The 17,436-nt window shown below is 44.0% G+C and overlaps 1 protein-coding gene across 2 annotated transcripts; it reads left to right on the top strand.

Annotated features, from left to right (window-relative positions):
* The first annotated feature begins 848 nt into the window (after nucleotides 1-848).
* On the top strand, nucleotides 849-16,906 carry zbtb14 (zinc finger and BTB domain containing 14). 2 transcript variants are annotated; one of them, XM_061713748.1, is made up of 10 exons: nucleotides 849-1,066; nucleotides 4,439-4,627; nucleotides 4,706-4,876; nucleotides 5,552-5,647; nucleotides 7,466-7,609; nucleotides 9,869-10,113; nucleotides 11,189-11,274; nucleotides 11,406-11,545; nucleotides 11,963-12,058; nucleotides 16,284-16,906. In XM_061713748.1, the coding sequence occupies exons 1-10, from the start codon at nucleotides 863-865 to the stop codon at nucleotides 16,422-16,424; spliced, it is 1,512 nt and encodes a 503-aa protein (XP_061569732.1). In that variant the 5' UTR covers nucleotides 849-862; the 3' UTR covers nucleotides 16,425-16,906. The 2 variants fall into 2 exon arrangements, with proteins under 2 accessions (XP_061569732.1, XP_061569733.1); XM_061713749.1 differs by having other exon boundaries at nucleotides 937-1,066; nucleotides 4,432-4,627.
* Nucleotides 16,907-17,436: the final 530 nt, after the last annotated feature.

The raw sequence follows: 17,436 nt of genomic DNA, 5'->3' as shown, positions 1-17,436 counted from the left end.
ACTTTTGTCTGTTTGAAAGGTTGTGTTAAAAAAAATAAATCACACGATACTCAACAGTTACTCAGTACTTGAGTAGTTTTTTCACCAAGTACTTTTTTACTTTTACTCAAGTAATTATTTGGATGACTACTTTTTACTTCTACGGAGCCCCTAAAAGGGACACAGATTTTTCTTTTTTATATAATGAGTTTTACGCGCACGCGTAAAACCTTTAAGTGAGCACGTAAAACGTTTATGCACTCACTAAAAAGTTTCACGCGCTCTCGCAAAACTTATAAGTGAGCGCCTAAAAGTTGTTCTACGTGAGCGCGTAAAAACAAGTACATGGGAGTTTTGCTGGAACTGGAGACTAATCAGAATCAGAATCAGAATCATCTTTATTGGCCAGGTTCGAACATTGCCCAACAAGGAATTTGACTCCGGTAGTTTCGCTCTCTATGGTAAAGGTAACAATAAACAAATGAACAATAGACAAATAGACAAATCCAGTTGCGCCCTGCTCTGTTTATGAATGGAAATGACATTACAGGATTTAGCTGAGCTATATTTTAACCTGGGACTCCATTATAAGGACATTACCACTTTGCTTGCAAGTAAACAACTTTACGTGCTCACTTAAAGGTTTCATGTGTGCGGGTAAAACTCATAAAAAAAATAAATCTGTGTCCCTTTTACGGGCTCCGTATACTTATACTTGAGTCATATTATTATTCTCAACTGTAACAGTACTTTTACTTGAGTACAATTTTTGGCTACTCTACCCAGCTCTGCTGATATCTGGTCTGGCCCCTGGACTAACCAGGGACCTTCACACTCTCCTGGACCATGTCCGCCTGAGGCCCCATTCCCGGCCGCAGTGCGCATGCGCGCCACAGCATGTTTGGCGCGCCGCCGCAGTGTGTGCGTGCAGGCGCAAAGCGCGGCCTTTGGCTCCGTGCTCGTCCTCGTCTTCATCACCATCACCAACAAAAACAACAACATCCACCACCAAAACAGAGCCGGGTACGGTCGAGGTCCCGCTCCCGCAGCGCGGACGCTCCCCCCCACTCTCCCTCTCCGTGTCACGGTAAGAGCTCGCTCCCGGCCCGGCCCGGCCCCGCTGCTCGCTCCCCGCTCAGCGCCGTGTCCGCGGGGATGTCTGCGCGCTCTCGAGCCGCTCCAGCAGGCTCGTGTCACCACCGCCCGGCCGCGTGCCTGCGTGTCCGCGGCTCCGCGGCCGCGAGCCCCGCGGAGCCGCCGCTCGCGGCCGCGCGGACCGGGACGGCGGCGAGCGGGAACTGCGAGGACCGAGCTCGAGTTCAGGCACTAAAAAAAACACGCCATTTTGAGCTGTTTCTCCGCAGCTGGGCCGCCATTTTCACCGGGGAATAACAGCTCTGGGGCCAAAACACAAACACCTTTTCACACCGAGACGGTGAAAAGACTCGGAACTCAAGGCTCGGAACTCGAGCCGTGGGTCTGGCACGGACTCTTTTATTTAGCAGCTTTTATTTAGCGGTTTCCCTGCGTCCTGACGCCGGTACGCCCCGCTGGGGGCCCGGCCTCGGTTCCCGGGCCCAGTTCCCGGGCCTCGGTCCCGGTTCCCGGTTCTCGGTTCCAGTCCCGTCCTCCGCTGCTGCTCTGGTTCTGCGATGCGGGGCAGCGTGCACGCGCGCCGGTGCTCGCGCCCGCCTGCAGAAACAGTGTATTAACCGCCGCTGACGTCACGGCCCTCCGTGCACTTTTTACGAGCACGCGCCGAAAAGCGTGCACGAGCACGGCTGGAGACGAGACGGCAAAAGCACGCGCTCAGAGGCTTCTGTCAGAGTCCTGCACGGGATCGATGGCTCTGATCAGTAATAGCTCTGATCGATAATAGCTCTGATCAATAGCTCTGATCGAGCCTCCTTAACAGCCTGACAGGGATCACACCTGGTTCAGGTGAGGCCGAGCCAGGGCTCAGCCTCACCTGCAGACAGACACGGCTCTGGGACAGTTTCAACACTTTGAACTGGTTAGGGATCTGACACCACCCAGACCAGTAACCAGACCAGTAACTAGACCAGTAACTGGACCGGTAACTAGACCAGTAACTATACCATTAACCAGACCAGTAACTATACCATTAACCAGACCAGTAACTAGACCAGACCAGTAAGTTAACCATTAACCAGACCAGTAACTAGACTGGTAACTGGACCAGACCGGTAACTGGACCAGACCAGTAACTAGACCAGTAACTAGACCAGACCAGTAACTGGACCAGACCAGTAACCAGACCAGTAACTGGACCAGTAATTATACCATTAATCAGACCAGTAACTACACCAGTACGCTCACCGCTAGTCCTGCATCTGTTCAATCTGAAAAAAAGACTTTATAAAGCCACTTTTTTTTGTTATATATCAATGTTTTGATCTGCCAGAATAATGGAATGAATTTAAGGAAAATACCTCAAGTTGAGGGCTTTTCTCAGCAATTTTTAGGTGAGATTGAAAAAAAAGCCTTATTAGATCTCCGGTACGTTCCAGTTGGGATAATTACTCTTCCAGTCTGTTGATACCCAATCATGTCTTGATCAAATGGTCAAATGTCTGTCTGTCAGGCTGTTTATGGTCAAAGGGGGATAAAATGAGTTTTTGAGGTTTGAAAATCATTGCATTTAGTTTTTATATATGTTTTACACAGTCACATAAAAGTGCAGTGAAAATGACATCCAGAGCTGAAATGAGAAGTAGCAGAGCTCTACTGGCACACGTGGCCACAGGTGGCCAACCATGTCCAACCCGTGAGGTCTGGGTAGCTGCTTCAGACTGCTCTCTCATGAACTAGTTCAAAGTTCAGTTCACATAGTCTAAAAATGAACAGTTCACATGATAAATTCCTATTCAGTGGACTGATAGCATTTGAAACGGGTGTCATTTCAATATTTTTAGGTGAGAAGTAGGAATGAAACGCCACCCTATTCTAAAACTGTTCACTGTATACAATCATGTTTGTCCTAGTGGCTCTTCAACTTTATTCAAATCTCCAGCAATGTAGTCCATTATCAATGTGTCTCCCTGTTGCTGGTAAATCCTGTCTTTCCTGATCATTTTGTTTGATTGTTAAGGACTCGCACACTGAACAGATGCTTTAACTCCACATGATGTTTCCAATGTGCAGTTGACGAGGCAGACACTCAGATTTGTTTTCTCAGCGCAGGTGGACATAATTTTCACAGAAAGGTTAAATTTTCACCGCCTGACTATTTGGGAGACAATGTGTAAAATTCCAGCAGATAATGATAAGGATCATCATCTGACGTCTCGCTGACGCTTCGTCTGCAACGTCTCTCTCTTCACTGGTCATGTAAAGATGCACCAGGCTCGGGCTGCCGTTGCCATGGAGATGGTACCCGTTGTTATGTTAGTGTGTGCACTGCATTGTGGGTAATGTAGTGTGAAGTCGTCGTTTCGTCCCGCTGGTGAAATGTATTCCGTAATAATTGGACCTAAACAGTGAAGCTGAAACTCACATAATCTGAACAGTTAAAGTTCCAGTTCATGATCTGCAGAATGAACAACTTCACGTTCAAGTTCTTTATTTGCAAATATGTTGCGTTCAGTTCAACGTTCTCACAGAAATGAACGCGTTCATTTGAACTCGTTCATGCACAACACTGATGTACACACACCTGTAATCTGTACCTGTACTAGGGATGGGCGGTATGGACTAAAAAATTAATCACGATCATTTCTGGCATTTCTTATCCCGATAACGATAAAAATTACGATTAAAAAAATACCGATTCAACTCCATCTTTTTAACTATAAATCTATCACCACATTCAGTCTTTGGAGCCCCCAAAACACTGCTCTAAAAGATACTAAATGCTACTAAACTACACCAATTATTACACCACTCTGGTGGAGACCTCAGCAGCAGCTGTGATATATAATGTTATATATAATAATATATATTATATAATGTAAAATATATAATAAATTGCCATCCTTTGCACTCACTGTTTTTTTGCAGACTCTGCATATAATAGATGATGTTTGCTCCTCGTCACTCTTTTTAAATCCAAACCAGTTCCAGAGCTGGAGCTGGAGCCTCATTTAACAACGAGCTCCTCGCTCTCATATCCGCCTTCCGCCATGTTTGTTAAGCCTGATTTATGGTTCTGCGTTAAATCGACGCAGAGCCTACGGCGTAGGGTACGCAGCGACACGCACCGTACGTTGAGCGTCGCCGTGTAACCTACGCTGTAGGATCTGCGTCGATTTAACACAGAACCATAAATCAGCTTTACACAAAAACACATCTACGGGAATTTATCGTTTTTACCGCGAGATGACAAATTTTTACCGTGGGGAATTTTTTTTTACGTTATATTATGAACAGTAAAATATCGCCCATTCCTAACCTGTACACACCTGTAATCACGCCTGACCTGTCTTCCCCGAGTCCTCAGATGACAGAAACGGTCAAGTACGTGGACGACGAACACAGGAGCATCTTCCTGAAGCTGCTGAACGAGCAGCGCTTGGAGGGCGACCACTGCGACATCGCCGTGGTGGTGGAGGACGTCAAGTTTCGAGCTCATCGCTGTGTGCTAGCCGCTTGCTCCAACTACTTCAAAAAGCTCTTCAAGAAACACGAGGTAGCCACCCCAGCCTCGCTCTGAGCCCAGGTGAGCCTGCAGGCGCAGCAGCTCTCACCTGTACCTGCCTGTCTTCAGGTGGACAACTCATCCGTGATCGAGATCGACTTCATCCGCTCAGACATCTTCGAGGAGGTGCTGAATTATATGTACACGGCAAGGATCTCCATCAGGAAGAGAGATATCAACCTCATGATGTCGTCGGGACAGATCCTCGGCATCCGCTTCCTCGACAAGCTCTGCTCCCAAGTAATGTTTTATTGTTGGCTTTATCTCGAACAACAACAAATCAACATCAAATTAAAAGTGTCAAAATATAAAAAAGCAAAACAATTTAACGGTCTCATCCAGAAATAAAGAACAACAGCAAAATAATGTGTTGGAGAGGAAACGGGAAGAAGCAGAACGCTGATTTAGTCCTGTCCCTTCCTCACAGTATCATATCATATGCCATAGAAAATATAAAAATGTAAATTAAATAAATAAGAAAAGATAGAAAAATAAATAAATAAATAAATATTACAAAAAAATAATAAACAAAGATCAAGGCATAATTAAACGAGCCTCCTACAATATCCTAAACTCAAAAATCAAAAAATGTAATTTCCCTGTCACTTGATCCATGACCAGCCATGAATGCAGGGAGTTACATTTGTATCATATAGGATGTATCACATAAGGAACAGAATAATAATGAAAGAATTACATACAGAAGGTAAATTGAGTTCTTTAGAGGTCCTTATTTTTATATTTGTCAAGAATGGTTTTCTTGTATGTATTTTTAAACTGTATAGAGTTCGTGCTTCGTTTGATTTCTCAAGACCATTCCACAAAGTTCCCCCACAGACTGATATGTGCAGGCAACATGCTGGTGGTATGCAGAGGTGGCCTCCTCATTGATGAGATGATTGTTTGTGTCCTCAGAAACGAGACCTGTCAGCGGAAGAGAAAGAGAAGTTCCCGTATGACATTGTGAAGATGGCGCTGCCTCCCGAAGCTCAGCTGGCTGCTGACGCTGCGGTACGCTAGTCTCTAGGCACTCACTCCCTAGGCACCCACTCACTAGGCACCCGCTCTCTAGGCACTCTCTCTCTAGCCACCCACTCCCTAGCCACCCACTCCCTAGGCACCCACTCACTAGGCACCCACTCCCTAGGCACCCACTCCCTAGGCACCCACTCTCTAGGCACTCACTCTCTAGGCACCCACTCCCTAGGCACTCACTCTCTAGGCACCCACTCCCTAGGCACTCACTCCCTAGGCACCCACTCACTAGGCAGTCACTCCCTAGGCACCCACTCACTAGGCACCCACTCTCTAGGCACCCACTCTCTAGGCACTCACTCTCTAGGCACCCACTCCCTAGGCACTCACTCTCTAGGCACCCACTCCCTAGGCACTCACTCTCTAGGCACCCACTCCCTAGGCACTCACTCTCTAGGCACCCACTCTCTAGGCACTCACTCCCTAGGCACCCACTCACTAGGCACCCACTCACTAGGCAGTCACTCCCTAGGCACCCACTCCCTAGGCACCCACTCTCTAGGCACCCACTCTCTAGGCACCCACTCCCTAGGCACCCACTCCCTAGGCACCCACTCTCTAGGCACCCACTCTCTAGGCACCCACTCACTAGGCACCCACTCACTAGGCACCCACTCACTAGGCACCCACTCACTAGACACCCGCTCACTAGACACCCGCTCTCTAGCCACCCACTCCCTAGGCACCCACTCACTAGGCACTCACTCTCTAGGCACCCACTCCCTAGGCACCCACTCCCTAGGCACTCACTCTGTAGGCACCCACTCCCTAGGCACTCACTCTCTAGGCACTCACTCTCTAGGCACCCACTCCCTAGGCACCCACTCTCTAGGTACCCACTCCCTAGGCACCCGCTCACTAGGCACCCGCTCTCTAGGCACCCACTCTCTAGGCACTCACTCTCTAGGCACCCACTCCCTAGGCACCCACTCCCTAGGCACCCACTCTCTAGGCACCCACTCTCTAGGCACCCACTCCCTAGGCACCCACTCCCTAGGCACCCACTCTCTAGGCACCCACTCTCTAGGCACCCACTCACTAGGCACCCACTCACTAGGCACCCACTCACTAGGCACCCACTCACTAGACACCCGCTCACTAGACACCCGCTCTCTAGCCACCCACTCCCTAGGCACCCACTCACTAGGCACTCACTCTCTAGGCACCCACTCCCTAGGCACCCACTCCCTAGGCACTCACTCTGTAGGCACCCACTCCCTAGGCACTCACTCTCTAGGCACTCACTCTCTAGGCACCCACTCCCTAGGCACCCACTCTCTAGGTACCCACTCCCTAGGCACCCGCTCACTAGGCACCCGCTCTCTAGGCACCCACTCTCTAGGCACTCACTCTCTAGGCACCCACTCCCTAGGCATTCACTCTCTAGGCATTCACTCCCTAGGCACCCACTCCCTAGGCACTCACTCCCTAGGCACCCACTCTCTAGGCACTCACTCCCTAGGCATTCACTCCCTAGGCATTCACTCTCTAGGCGCTCACTCTCATCACTCACTCACTAGGCATTCACTCTCTAGGCACCCACTCACTAGGCACCCACTCACTAGGCACCCACTCTCTAGGCACTCACTCCCTAGGCATTCACTCCCTAGGCACCCACTCTCTAGGCACTCACTCTCTAGGCACTCACTCCCTAGGCATTCACTCTCTAGGCACTCACTCTCATCACTCACTCACACGCTGCCTTTCAGTTTGCTGTCTCTATCCGTGAGATGTCCCGTTTGGGTGGAGACAGATTGAGACTGTCTCCTTCTCAATCTGGGTTTCTGTACGCAGGATCTCGATGAGCACGATGACACGCCCACAGCCGATGACCTCGTTGAAGCGTCGGCCAATCAGGAGATGGATAAGTCTCCAAGTGCAGCGCTCCACGTCCAAGAAGCCATCCTGAAAGAGCTGGCAAACGAAGACGTTCACAAGGTGAGCACATCTGGCCATTGGCATGTTAATCCACAACGTCTGAAAACACCTGAATACAGCTGCACCACCTGTGTGACTCCTTCAGGTTTATCTGTTTATTTGTAAGGATCCCCATTAGCTATGCCCTTAAACACAGCTAGTCTTACTGGGGTCCACATTCAAAAACAATACATCTAAAACATACAGTTAAAAACAAGACATAAAGAAAGTAAATGAAATAACACGACAAACCTACATTAAACTTTACCGTTCGTGTAAATCATTATCTTAAAGCAAAAAAACATACATGAAACATTCCAATATACAGTAAATCATCTAGGCCAGGGGTCGGCAACCCACGGCTCTAGAGCCGCATGCGGCTCTTTAGCGCCGCCGTAGTGGCTCCTGGAGCTTTTTCAAAATGTTCAACCTTTTTTTTCTTATTTTTCTTGTTTTTTTTCTCTTTTTTTCCCTTTTTTTCTTTTTTTTTCCTTTTTCTTTTCTTCCTTTTTTTTCCTTTTTTTCTTGTTTTTTTTTCTTTTCTCTCTTTTTCTTTTTTTTCTTTTTTCCTTTCCTTTTTAATCTCGACATTTCGACTTTTTTCTCTACATTTCGACTTTTTTCTCGACATTTCACCTTTTTTCTCGAGATTGTACTTCAACATTAATCTCGACATTCTAACTTTTTTCTCTACATTTCGACTTTTTTCTCGAAGTGCATAATGAAAAAAAAAAATCTTCCCCCAGTTCTAACTAATATAGAAACATGCAGAATGTGTTGCCTTCATTCTAAGGCTGATACAAGACTTTTCATTTTTTGCGGCTCCATACATGTTTGTTTTTTGTGTTTTTTGGTCCAATATGTCTCTTTCAACATTTTGGGTTGCCGACCGCTGATCTAGGCCATGAAAATCAGATGGAAAAATACACCTTACCCTGTCCAGTATGTATATTTATCTGTATGTATGTGTGTGTGAGTGTATGGTTCCAAGGTGTTTCTTCATTTGCTTTTTGAATATTGATTTCTTTGTTAATTTAGTCATAGACAGTGGTAAAGAATTCAATGATTTCATTGATCTATATTCTACTGTATGCTTCAGGAAATTAGTGTTTGGCTTAGGAAGTGAAAAGGGTAAGTGGGGGGGGGGGGATTGAAAAGGCTTGGTCACCCCAGCGCTTGAACTTTGACCTGGGCACTTCCAACAACAGTTGGTTTGAGGATCTCAGCTCCTGCCAGGCTCACGCACCGATAAAAGCTCTGATAAATAGGTTGGGGCAAGGCCGTTGAGGGCTTTAAAAACAAACATTAAAAGTTTAAAATCAATTCTAAAATGGACAGGAAGCCAATGGAGTGACTAGAGGACCGGGGTGATGTGGTCACGTCTTTTAGTGTCAGTTAAAAGACGGGCAGCTGCACTCTGCACTAGTTGAAGGCGGCCAATAGAGGATAATGGAGTTGAAACCAAAAGTGCAGCATTCATTCTGTCCTCAACTTTGAACCATTGTAGACAGAAGTACATGCTGTTGATACTGGTATTATGTCCTGTCCAGTAGGGATGGGCGATATGGACTAAAACATTTACCACGATAATTTCTGGCATTTATCCCGATAACGATAAAAAAATACCAATACAAAAACGTCATCAACGGGAATCTTTCTTTCTTTCTTTCTTTCTTTCTTTCTTTCTTTCTTTCTTTCTTTCTTTCTTTCTTTCTTTCTTTCTTTCTTTCTTTCTTTCTTTCTTTCTTTCTTTCTTTCTTTCTTTCTTTCTTTCTTTCTTTCTTTCTTTCTTTCTTTCTTTCAGGCTCCTTTCTTTCTTTCTTTCTTTCTTTCTTTCTTTCTTTCAGGCTCCTTTCTTTCTTTCTTTCTTTCTTTCTTTCTTTCTTTCAGGCTCATTTCTCTCTCTCTTTCTTTCTTTTTTTCTGTTTCTTTTAGGCTCCTTTCTTTCTTTCTTTCTTTCTTTCTTTCTTTCTTTCTTTCTTTCTTTCTTTCTTTCTTTCTTTCTTTCTTTCTTTCTTTCTTTCTTTCTTTCTTTCTTTCTTTCTTTCTTTCTTTCTTTCTTTCTTTCTTTCTTTCTTTCTTTCTTTCTTTCTTTCTTTCTTTCTTTTAGGCTTCCCGTACGTTGTGTGTGGATTTAACACAGAACCATAAATCAGTTTTACACAAAAACACATCAACGTGAATTTATCGTTTTTACCGTGAGATACAAATTCTTACCGTGGGGAATTTTTTTGACGGTATATCGTGAACGGTAAAATATCGCCCATTCCTACTGTCCAGGTGTCCTGCTACGACCAGGATGTGGTTACAGAGATGGACGGAGAGGCCAAGGAGCTGGGAACAGAGCACCACGCCACGCAGACGCTGGCCTTCGCAGACAGTATAGGCGAGGTGAAGGACGAGCAGGCGCCCAGCTGGTCCCAGGCCACCACCGACATGAAGTTTGAATACCTGCTGTATGGACACAGAGAGCATCTCGCCTGCCAGGTGTGTGGGAAGACCTTCCTTGACGAGAGCAGACTCAGGTACATGCACACCTAAACACGAGTGGCGCTTTTCCACTAGTACCTACTCGGTTCTACTCATCTCAGCTTGGTTTCTTTTCCACTACAATCCAGCACCTGGAGCAGAAGTAGGAGGTTGGAGAAGCTGCTGTGACGTATTTGATTGTGTATCTAAACCAAGAAGACAACAACACTAAAAATGTAGAACCTGGAGGAGATGATAGATGTGCTGCTGGATCTGTGGCTTGTGTTTGATACCAAGTTAAAAGATGAGAGTGAGAGAAGCTTCAAGCAGCGACACTTTTTAATTTTATTTAATTTGTCTCTGCGCTGCTGAAAAGTCAGCTGGAGCCGTGAGCAGCTATGAAGAGACAGAGCTCCTGGTAGATCTGGTCGTTCCTTATCTCCGTCTAGATCCCTTTTTAATTCTCTCCTCAGCACCAGGTTTATGAATATTTATTCTATTTTGTTTTATTTTGTTTTATTTTATTTTATTTATTTATTTAAAGGACAATGTGCAGGTACATTAAAAAGATGTCTGCACCAGAGTTAGCCACAAGCTAATTTCCATCTGAAAGAAACAGACTACTGTACAATGTCCTGAAACCACAACAAGAGGTTAACATTTAAAGCACTTAGTGCAAGTACAAAATACAGACTGATTAAAATAACATAGATTAGAATAATTGAACATAAAATAAGGTTGGGTCAAGATAAATAAATCAGAAAATCCAAATCTGACCCTCAGAGTTGGATCACCAAACAGACTTTTGCTGCCGTTGCCTGTTGAATAAAATGAACAAGAATCCGTCAGAGTCTCTTTCTCTAATTTCCTCCTCCTGACTCAGACGTCTGACTCCAACCCCCCGACCAATCGGTGGCCTGTATTGTGATGATGTCAGATACAGCCGACTCAGCAGCTTAGAACCTCAGCAGAATAGTTACAGAAAAGTATCTACTCGGCACGTTAGACCCCTGGTGGAAAAGCGCAAAACCGAGACGAGTCGAGTCGGGCTGAGTAGGTGCTAGTGGAAAAGCACCATAGAATACACACCTAATAAGCACACCTCATGCAAACAGCTGATTTTCCCTGCAGGAAACATGAGAAGCTCCACTCAGCGGAGCGTCCGTTCACCTGTGAGATCTGCACCAAAGCTTTCACCACTCACGCTCACCTGAAAGGTAGAAGCAGCCGTCACCACACACCCACCTGAGCACCTATGTCATCACATGGGCTGATCTTAGCTGACGGCAGGATGCCGGTCATATCCTGAATCATAACTGGATCCTAACTCTGCCTCCACCTGTTCCAGAACACCTGAAGATCCACACGGGCTTCAAACCGTACAGATGTGACGTGTGTGGAAAGTCGTTTATCCGAGCCCCGGACCTGAAGAAGCACGAGAGAGTTCACAGCAACGAAAGACCTTTCGCCTGCCAGATGTGTGAAAAGGTTGGCTCACTTGTGACTCACCTGTTCCACATGTATCTCACTTTTGTCTACTACTACTACCGTCATTTAGCAGACGCTTTTATCCAAAGCGACTTACATCTGAGACACACACCATGGAGCAATTAGGGTTAAGACCTTGCTCAGGGGCCCAAGGCAAGTTTATTAGTATAGCACAATTCAACACAAGGTCATTCAAAGTGCTTTACATCAACATTAAAATGTAACATTTTAATGTTACATGTTACATGTTTCACATGTATCTCAGCTGTATTTGTTGTGTCACCTGTTTCACATATTTCTCACCTGTAACTCACCTGTATTTCTTCAGCTCACTGTTTCACGTGTATCTCACCTGTATCTGTTCTGTCTCCTGCATCTAACGTGTGTCCAAACCGTGTCCCACTTGTGTGTCTGCAGGCATTCAAACACAAGTCTCACCTGAAGGACCACGAGAGGAGACACCGAGGGGAAAAACCGTTCGTCTGTCCATCCTGCACCAAGGCCTTTGCCAAGGTACTACTGATCCTCCTAATTATTTCCAGGTCCTCCAAGCTATTTATTAAATAAATGGTCTCTGCTCTTGACCACCGTTTACTGCGTGCTGCCATCTTGAAACTTTGTTTGGAAAACCAGCCCAGCGCGGAATATAAGCATCATGGAAACAGACGGGCGAGGGAACGAGCAGAAAGAAAGACCGGAATTAATTTAAAGAGGAATGAGTGGATACATGATCTGGAATTATTCTATTCAGATTTAAAATCAGAATAAACCAGCCACTTACTAGGAATTAAGTTTAATTCAGAATGGCCATTTTCATTCGGAATTAGGTGTTTACATGGTCATTTTTACTCATTTTAAATCGGATTTAATTCTGAATTAAAGAGGAATTAAACTTCCCATGTAAACGCACTCAAGGACCAGCAGGAGGAGAGAGAGGGCCGTCAGCAGGTTTTTATTGTTTGTACAGTAAAGGGAGAACATGTAATAACCAAGGCCTTTGCCAAGGTACTACTGATCCTACTGAGAGTCATACTGATACTACTGAATATTGAGTGAAACGAGGAAACAACAAAAGTTACATTCAGTGTCATTTCCATGAAATTATATTCAAAACAAGTGCAGATAATTTAATTATAACAAGTTAAAGTGCATTTACACACACACACACACACACACACACACACGAATTCGATTTATTTATTTATTTTACCCAATTATTTATATAATTACTACAACACATCAAATTACATTGTAGTTGATTAAATGAATGAATGCATTTTTATTTCCTAACATGTTCCTAACAAAAGATAAACATTTACATCTTCATATTCACATATGTTGGAGTAGGAAGAAGTGTACACTTTTTCCTAGATCCTTCCCCTTTATAACTCTATGGATTTACATTATTGCTATTATTATATCTACACAATATCCATATAAATATAATCTATATAAATACTACGTAAACATGCCTATTATTACATAGTTATCCATATAAGTATATAGACAATATAAATATTACACAAATATTATATCAATATCTAGAAAATACAACTATTATATACATCTATATAATTATACACTATATAAACTACATAAATATCCCTATAAATATATATGTGCTACATACCCAATAAATATATAACATATATTAAATCATTTTAACTATCCCTCTCAACAGATAATATATAAATAAGGTCCAAGTGAGATTAAGTTTGACCAATGTTTTTGGGAACTAACTAGAGAAAGGATCTTTCTGTGTGGAGTTTGCATGTTCTCCCCGTGTTCCCTTGGGTAGCTAATGTTCTCTACCCTCACGAAAACATGCAACAGTCCTGGGCTATACTGCCCCCTCTGGCCAACCGGGGAACAGATGGGGTGGGGGGGATCTACGGAATAACGTGATCCTTCCACGCTACGTCCAGCCAGAGAGGCCCCACCCTGCAGGAGAAGTGACCTGCTCATTCCTCAGGTTAAGGAGGAGACCTGAGCTCAGTGTAGGTCCTCCCTGGGTTGGTAGAGGGAGCAACGCCCAGGACTGTTACTTAGGTAGGAGCACGGGGTGGGGAAAAATCGGGGATAAAAATAAAAAAAATAAAAAATAAAAAACTAGAGAGCAGACACAGGGGAGCATGCAAACTCCACACAGACAGACCCACCTGAATCCAGACCCACCTGAATCCAGACCCACCTGAATCCAGACCCACCTGAACCCAAGTGAAGAATCATTCAGGTCTTCACATCTGTGATGCATTCATCCAATAAGGCTGATGGTTTAGCTTCATGTGGTCACAAGGACAAATTCAGTGGTGCGTTCACGTCCCTCAGATTATTCAGCGTCTGTGGTGCGTTCAGAGCTGAGAAACGTCACCTAGTGTTGCTTAAATGTGGCCACATGAAATCAATCACTATCATCGAAACAAAGTCAAACAAGACCATATGACGTCATATTTCTAAAAGTAAGTGAAAGTGATGCAAAGTAAAGGAGGAGAGGATGAAACATTGCAGTCCCTACACCTACATTAGTCTGAATATAAAGGTGCTGTAAAGCAGTGATTCTTAACCATAGGTCCGCGGCCCAAAGTTGGGCCGTGAGCGCCACCTAGAGGGCCGCAAAAAAAATTAAGTTTTGTACATGTGGGCCGCGGGGACTGCATAGCAACTCCCGACCAAATGAGGAGAAGAAGACACTCAGCTAGCTGTACGTGTAATAGTAAGAGAAATGGTGTGTATTTACAGAAAAAATCCTTTATTTTGCACAGAGTACGTTTAGAACGGCCTGGATCAGGGATCCTACGGCGTGGTGTCGATTTAACGCGGAACCATAATTCAGGCTTAAGGCGGACGTATTGAAGCCACCATGAGAAGTTAAGGGGGGCGCATGAATTGCCAGCGATTGCCCGGCAGCGTCTCCGTGGCGGGACACCTGGGGTGGACGGGGAGATCTGGGGCTCGCTGCCGAGAAGGAGACGAGACTCCCGGGGGACCTGCGCCGCAGAGGCGGGCCGGAAGGCCGGAGGAACCGCCCAGCTGAGCAGGAGCGGACGCATCCCCGCGGGCGGGGGAGGTTACTCAAGTCTGAACTGAAGTCACAGAAAAATAAACTGACCATCTTAAAACATCCTGCCCATGTTTGGGTCCACATACAGCTGTGAGGCAGCTTTCTCCACAATGAACATAATTAAAACTAAATATCATTCCAGGCTCATCAATGAGCACCTTCTCATGTGCATGAGAACCTGACACCATCCAGCCCAGATTTAAAGTCCTGACAGGAGAAATTAGAGCTCAGTTCTCTCACTGAACGACAGAAAGTGGGGGCATAAGACGAAGGGGAAGAAAGAAAAACTGCAAAACTGTTCAATTGTTAAGATGTGTTTATATTCATTTATTATAAAAATGTGTTGAGACAATTAAAAAAGAAAAGGGGGAAATTCAAACTGCTGGTAGAGAAATAAAATAAAATGTATTTTTTATAATTGCAGTCCTTCTTTAACCTAATAAGATAAAAAAAATGTGTAATTCAAGTTACACATGTTAAGTGGCAAATATTTTTGAAATGTACTTTGTTTAATGTAACAGTCAAATGCAGATGTTGATACAACTATGAGGCTACTTGAATATATACACACACATTATATATATATATATATATATATATATATATATATATATATATATATATATATATATATATATATATATATTATGATGTTCTGGACCTTCGCTTGAGTACATTTTCTCTAAATGGACCTCTTAAAGACCCCTGCTATACAGTTAATATTTAATGGGCCCTGGGCCACTCTGTACTGAAAAAATTGGGCCTCAAGGTCAGAAAGGTTAAGAACCCCTGCTCTAAAGGCCCTCCTGCTCAGAGCAGCTCAACCTGGTAAAACCAGGTAAAACCAGGACCAGAACATGTTCTTAGCAGATGTTCTTCAGACGGGGAGTCAGAGAGATGCAACGTGCACTTTCTGTTTTGAAATGACACTTTTTATGTTTGTGCCACTCACTGCTTAGTAACTGTTTAATAAATACAGTTTTGGTAAATTTGACTTAGTTGTGATTTCCCCCTTTTTGTATGAAAGTTTAAAATGAGCATGTATTAATGCAGTATGAAATGTTTTAATGTAGACATATAGAATCATCATACTGGTGTGATTGTATGCATCAAAGTGTTAATTCAAGGCTAAGGCAAAATATCGAGATATAGTGTATCGTGACACGGCCTAAAAATATCGAGATATTAATAAAATCAATCAAATTTTATTTGTATAGCACCTTTCATCCAGGTACATGCAATACAAAGTACTTTGACATTTTGACTGAAAAATAAGCATAATAAAAACCAAAATAAAAACTGGGAGACCAATGCGCACTGACATACAATATAGTTAATTATAATGAAATAATGATCAAAGTTCAAGGATTAAGGCTAAAAAATAATCAGTCCACAACAATAAAATATAATAATAAAAACATTACAAAAAAATAGATAAATAAATAAAACAAATACCTTTAAAAAATGTTAAACAGAATAAAACTATAAAATGTGATGCTACATAAAAGCCAGACCAAAGAGATGAGTTTTTAGTCTACGTTTAAAAATGTCCACATTTGCAGCTCCTTTGCAGCCGTATCGCCCAGCACCACGTCTGTGGTGCGTTCAGGTCTGAGATTATTCAGCGTCTGTGGTGCGTTCACTTCCCTGGGACTAATTCAGCTTCTGTTCTTGCAGGCGTCGGATCTGAAGCGTCACGAGAACAACATGCACAACGAGAGGAAGCAGCTGAATCCTCTCCAGAGCGACACAGAGACTCTGCAGGCGGCTGCCATGGCAGCAGAGGAGCAGCAGCTGGACAGCATGAGCTGCTCCTAATGCCTGGACCACATCTGGACAGCAGCTCCTCGCATCCACCTCTGGATCTCATCACCCATTTTCATCCAAACTTTTAATCAAGTTGCGCTTGTCAAGATTTTTTTCAAGTTTTTTCGATTTTTTTCGAGTCGAGTGCAAAGAAACTTGCCGCTCACGTGCAGCAGTGACCTCATCATTTAGGTGGTAAACGTGTTACATGTGACTGTGCCCCCGCCGGGGCTTCATGTATGACTTGTAAACTGTTGTAAAGACGAGGAAGTGAACTCCGCTGAGGGAACGTGGGGACTCTGGAGCTGCCACGTCGTCGTATATGAAACGGTTCTGCTCAGTTTCATGAGCGGAGCTGCCATGTTGTAAAGCACACGTCTGTTTGGCTTCACTGTTGCATCATGACTGAACCGCCGGAGCCACAACGGACACACAGACTGCAGCTACTGTTGCCTCTAATAATAAAATAAACCTTTTTAAAACATCTTTTCAAATATTGGAATTTGCTGCGTGACTATTGATCTTTGATAGTTCAGCATCATTTCACGTGCAATTACTAGTAGCGGCCACGGTTACATTTTTTTTAATTCGGAATTAATTATTCCAAATTAAATGATTCAGAATTAAACTATTTTCCTTTGAGTTTACATGGAAATAGTAATTCTGAATTGAGGTTTACATGGAAAACACGTCTGATCGGCTTTATCCAATTCCTCTCCAGGTCTGGGGGTTGGGAAGGTTCTGATTGGATAGGGGGGGGACCGGAAGTTAAACTACCGGAAGAAAAACTAACTTAGCCGCTACAACTTTGAAAATCTCACAATTTTTATGTTTCCTGTTTCCATCTGTTCTTTTAATGATTTCTGGTCCTCCAAGCTATTTATTAAATAAATGGTCTCTGCTCTTGACCAGCGTTTACTGCTGCTGCATCTTGAAACTTTGTTTGGAAAACCAGCCCAGTGCAGAATCTACAGGACTGTCTCAGAAAATTAGAATATTGTGATTTTCTGTAATGCAATTACAA

Source organism: Cololabis saira, chromosome 22, assembly GCF_033807715.1.
Source record: "Cololabis saira isolate AMF1-May2022 chromosome 22, fColSai1.1, whole genome shotgun sequence".
Lineage (NCBI taxonomy): Eukaryota > Metazoa > Chordata > Actinopteri > Beloniformes > Belonidae > Cololabis > Cololabis saira.
This window is presented reverse-complemented; position numbering and strand designations above follow the sequence as displayed.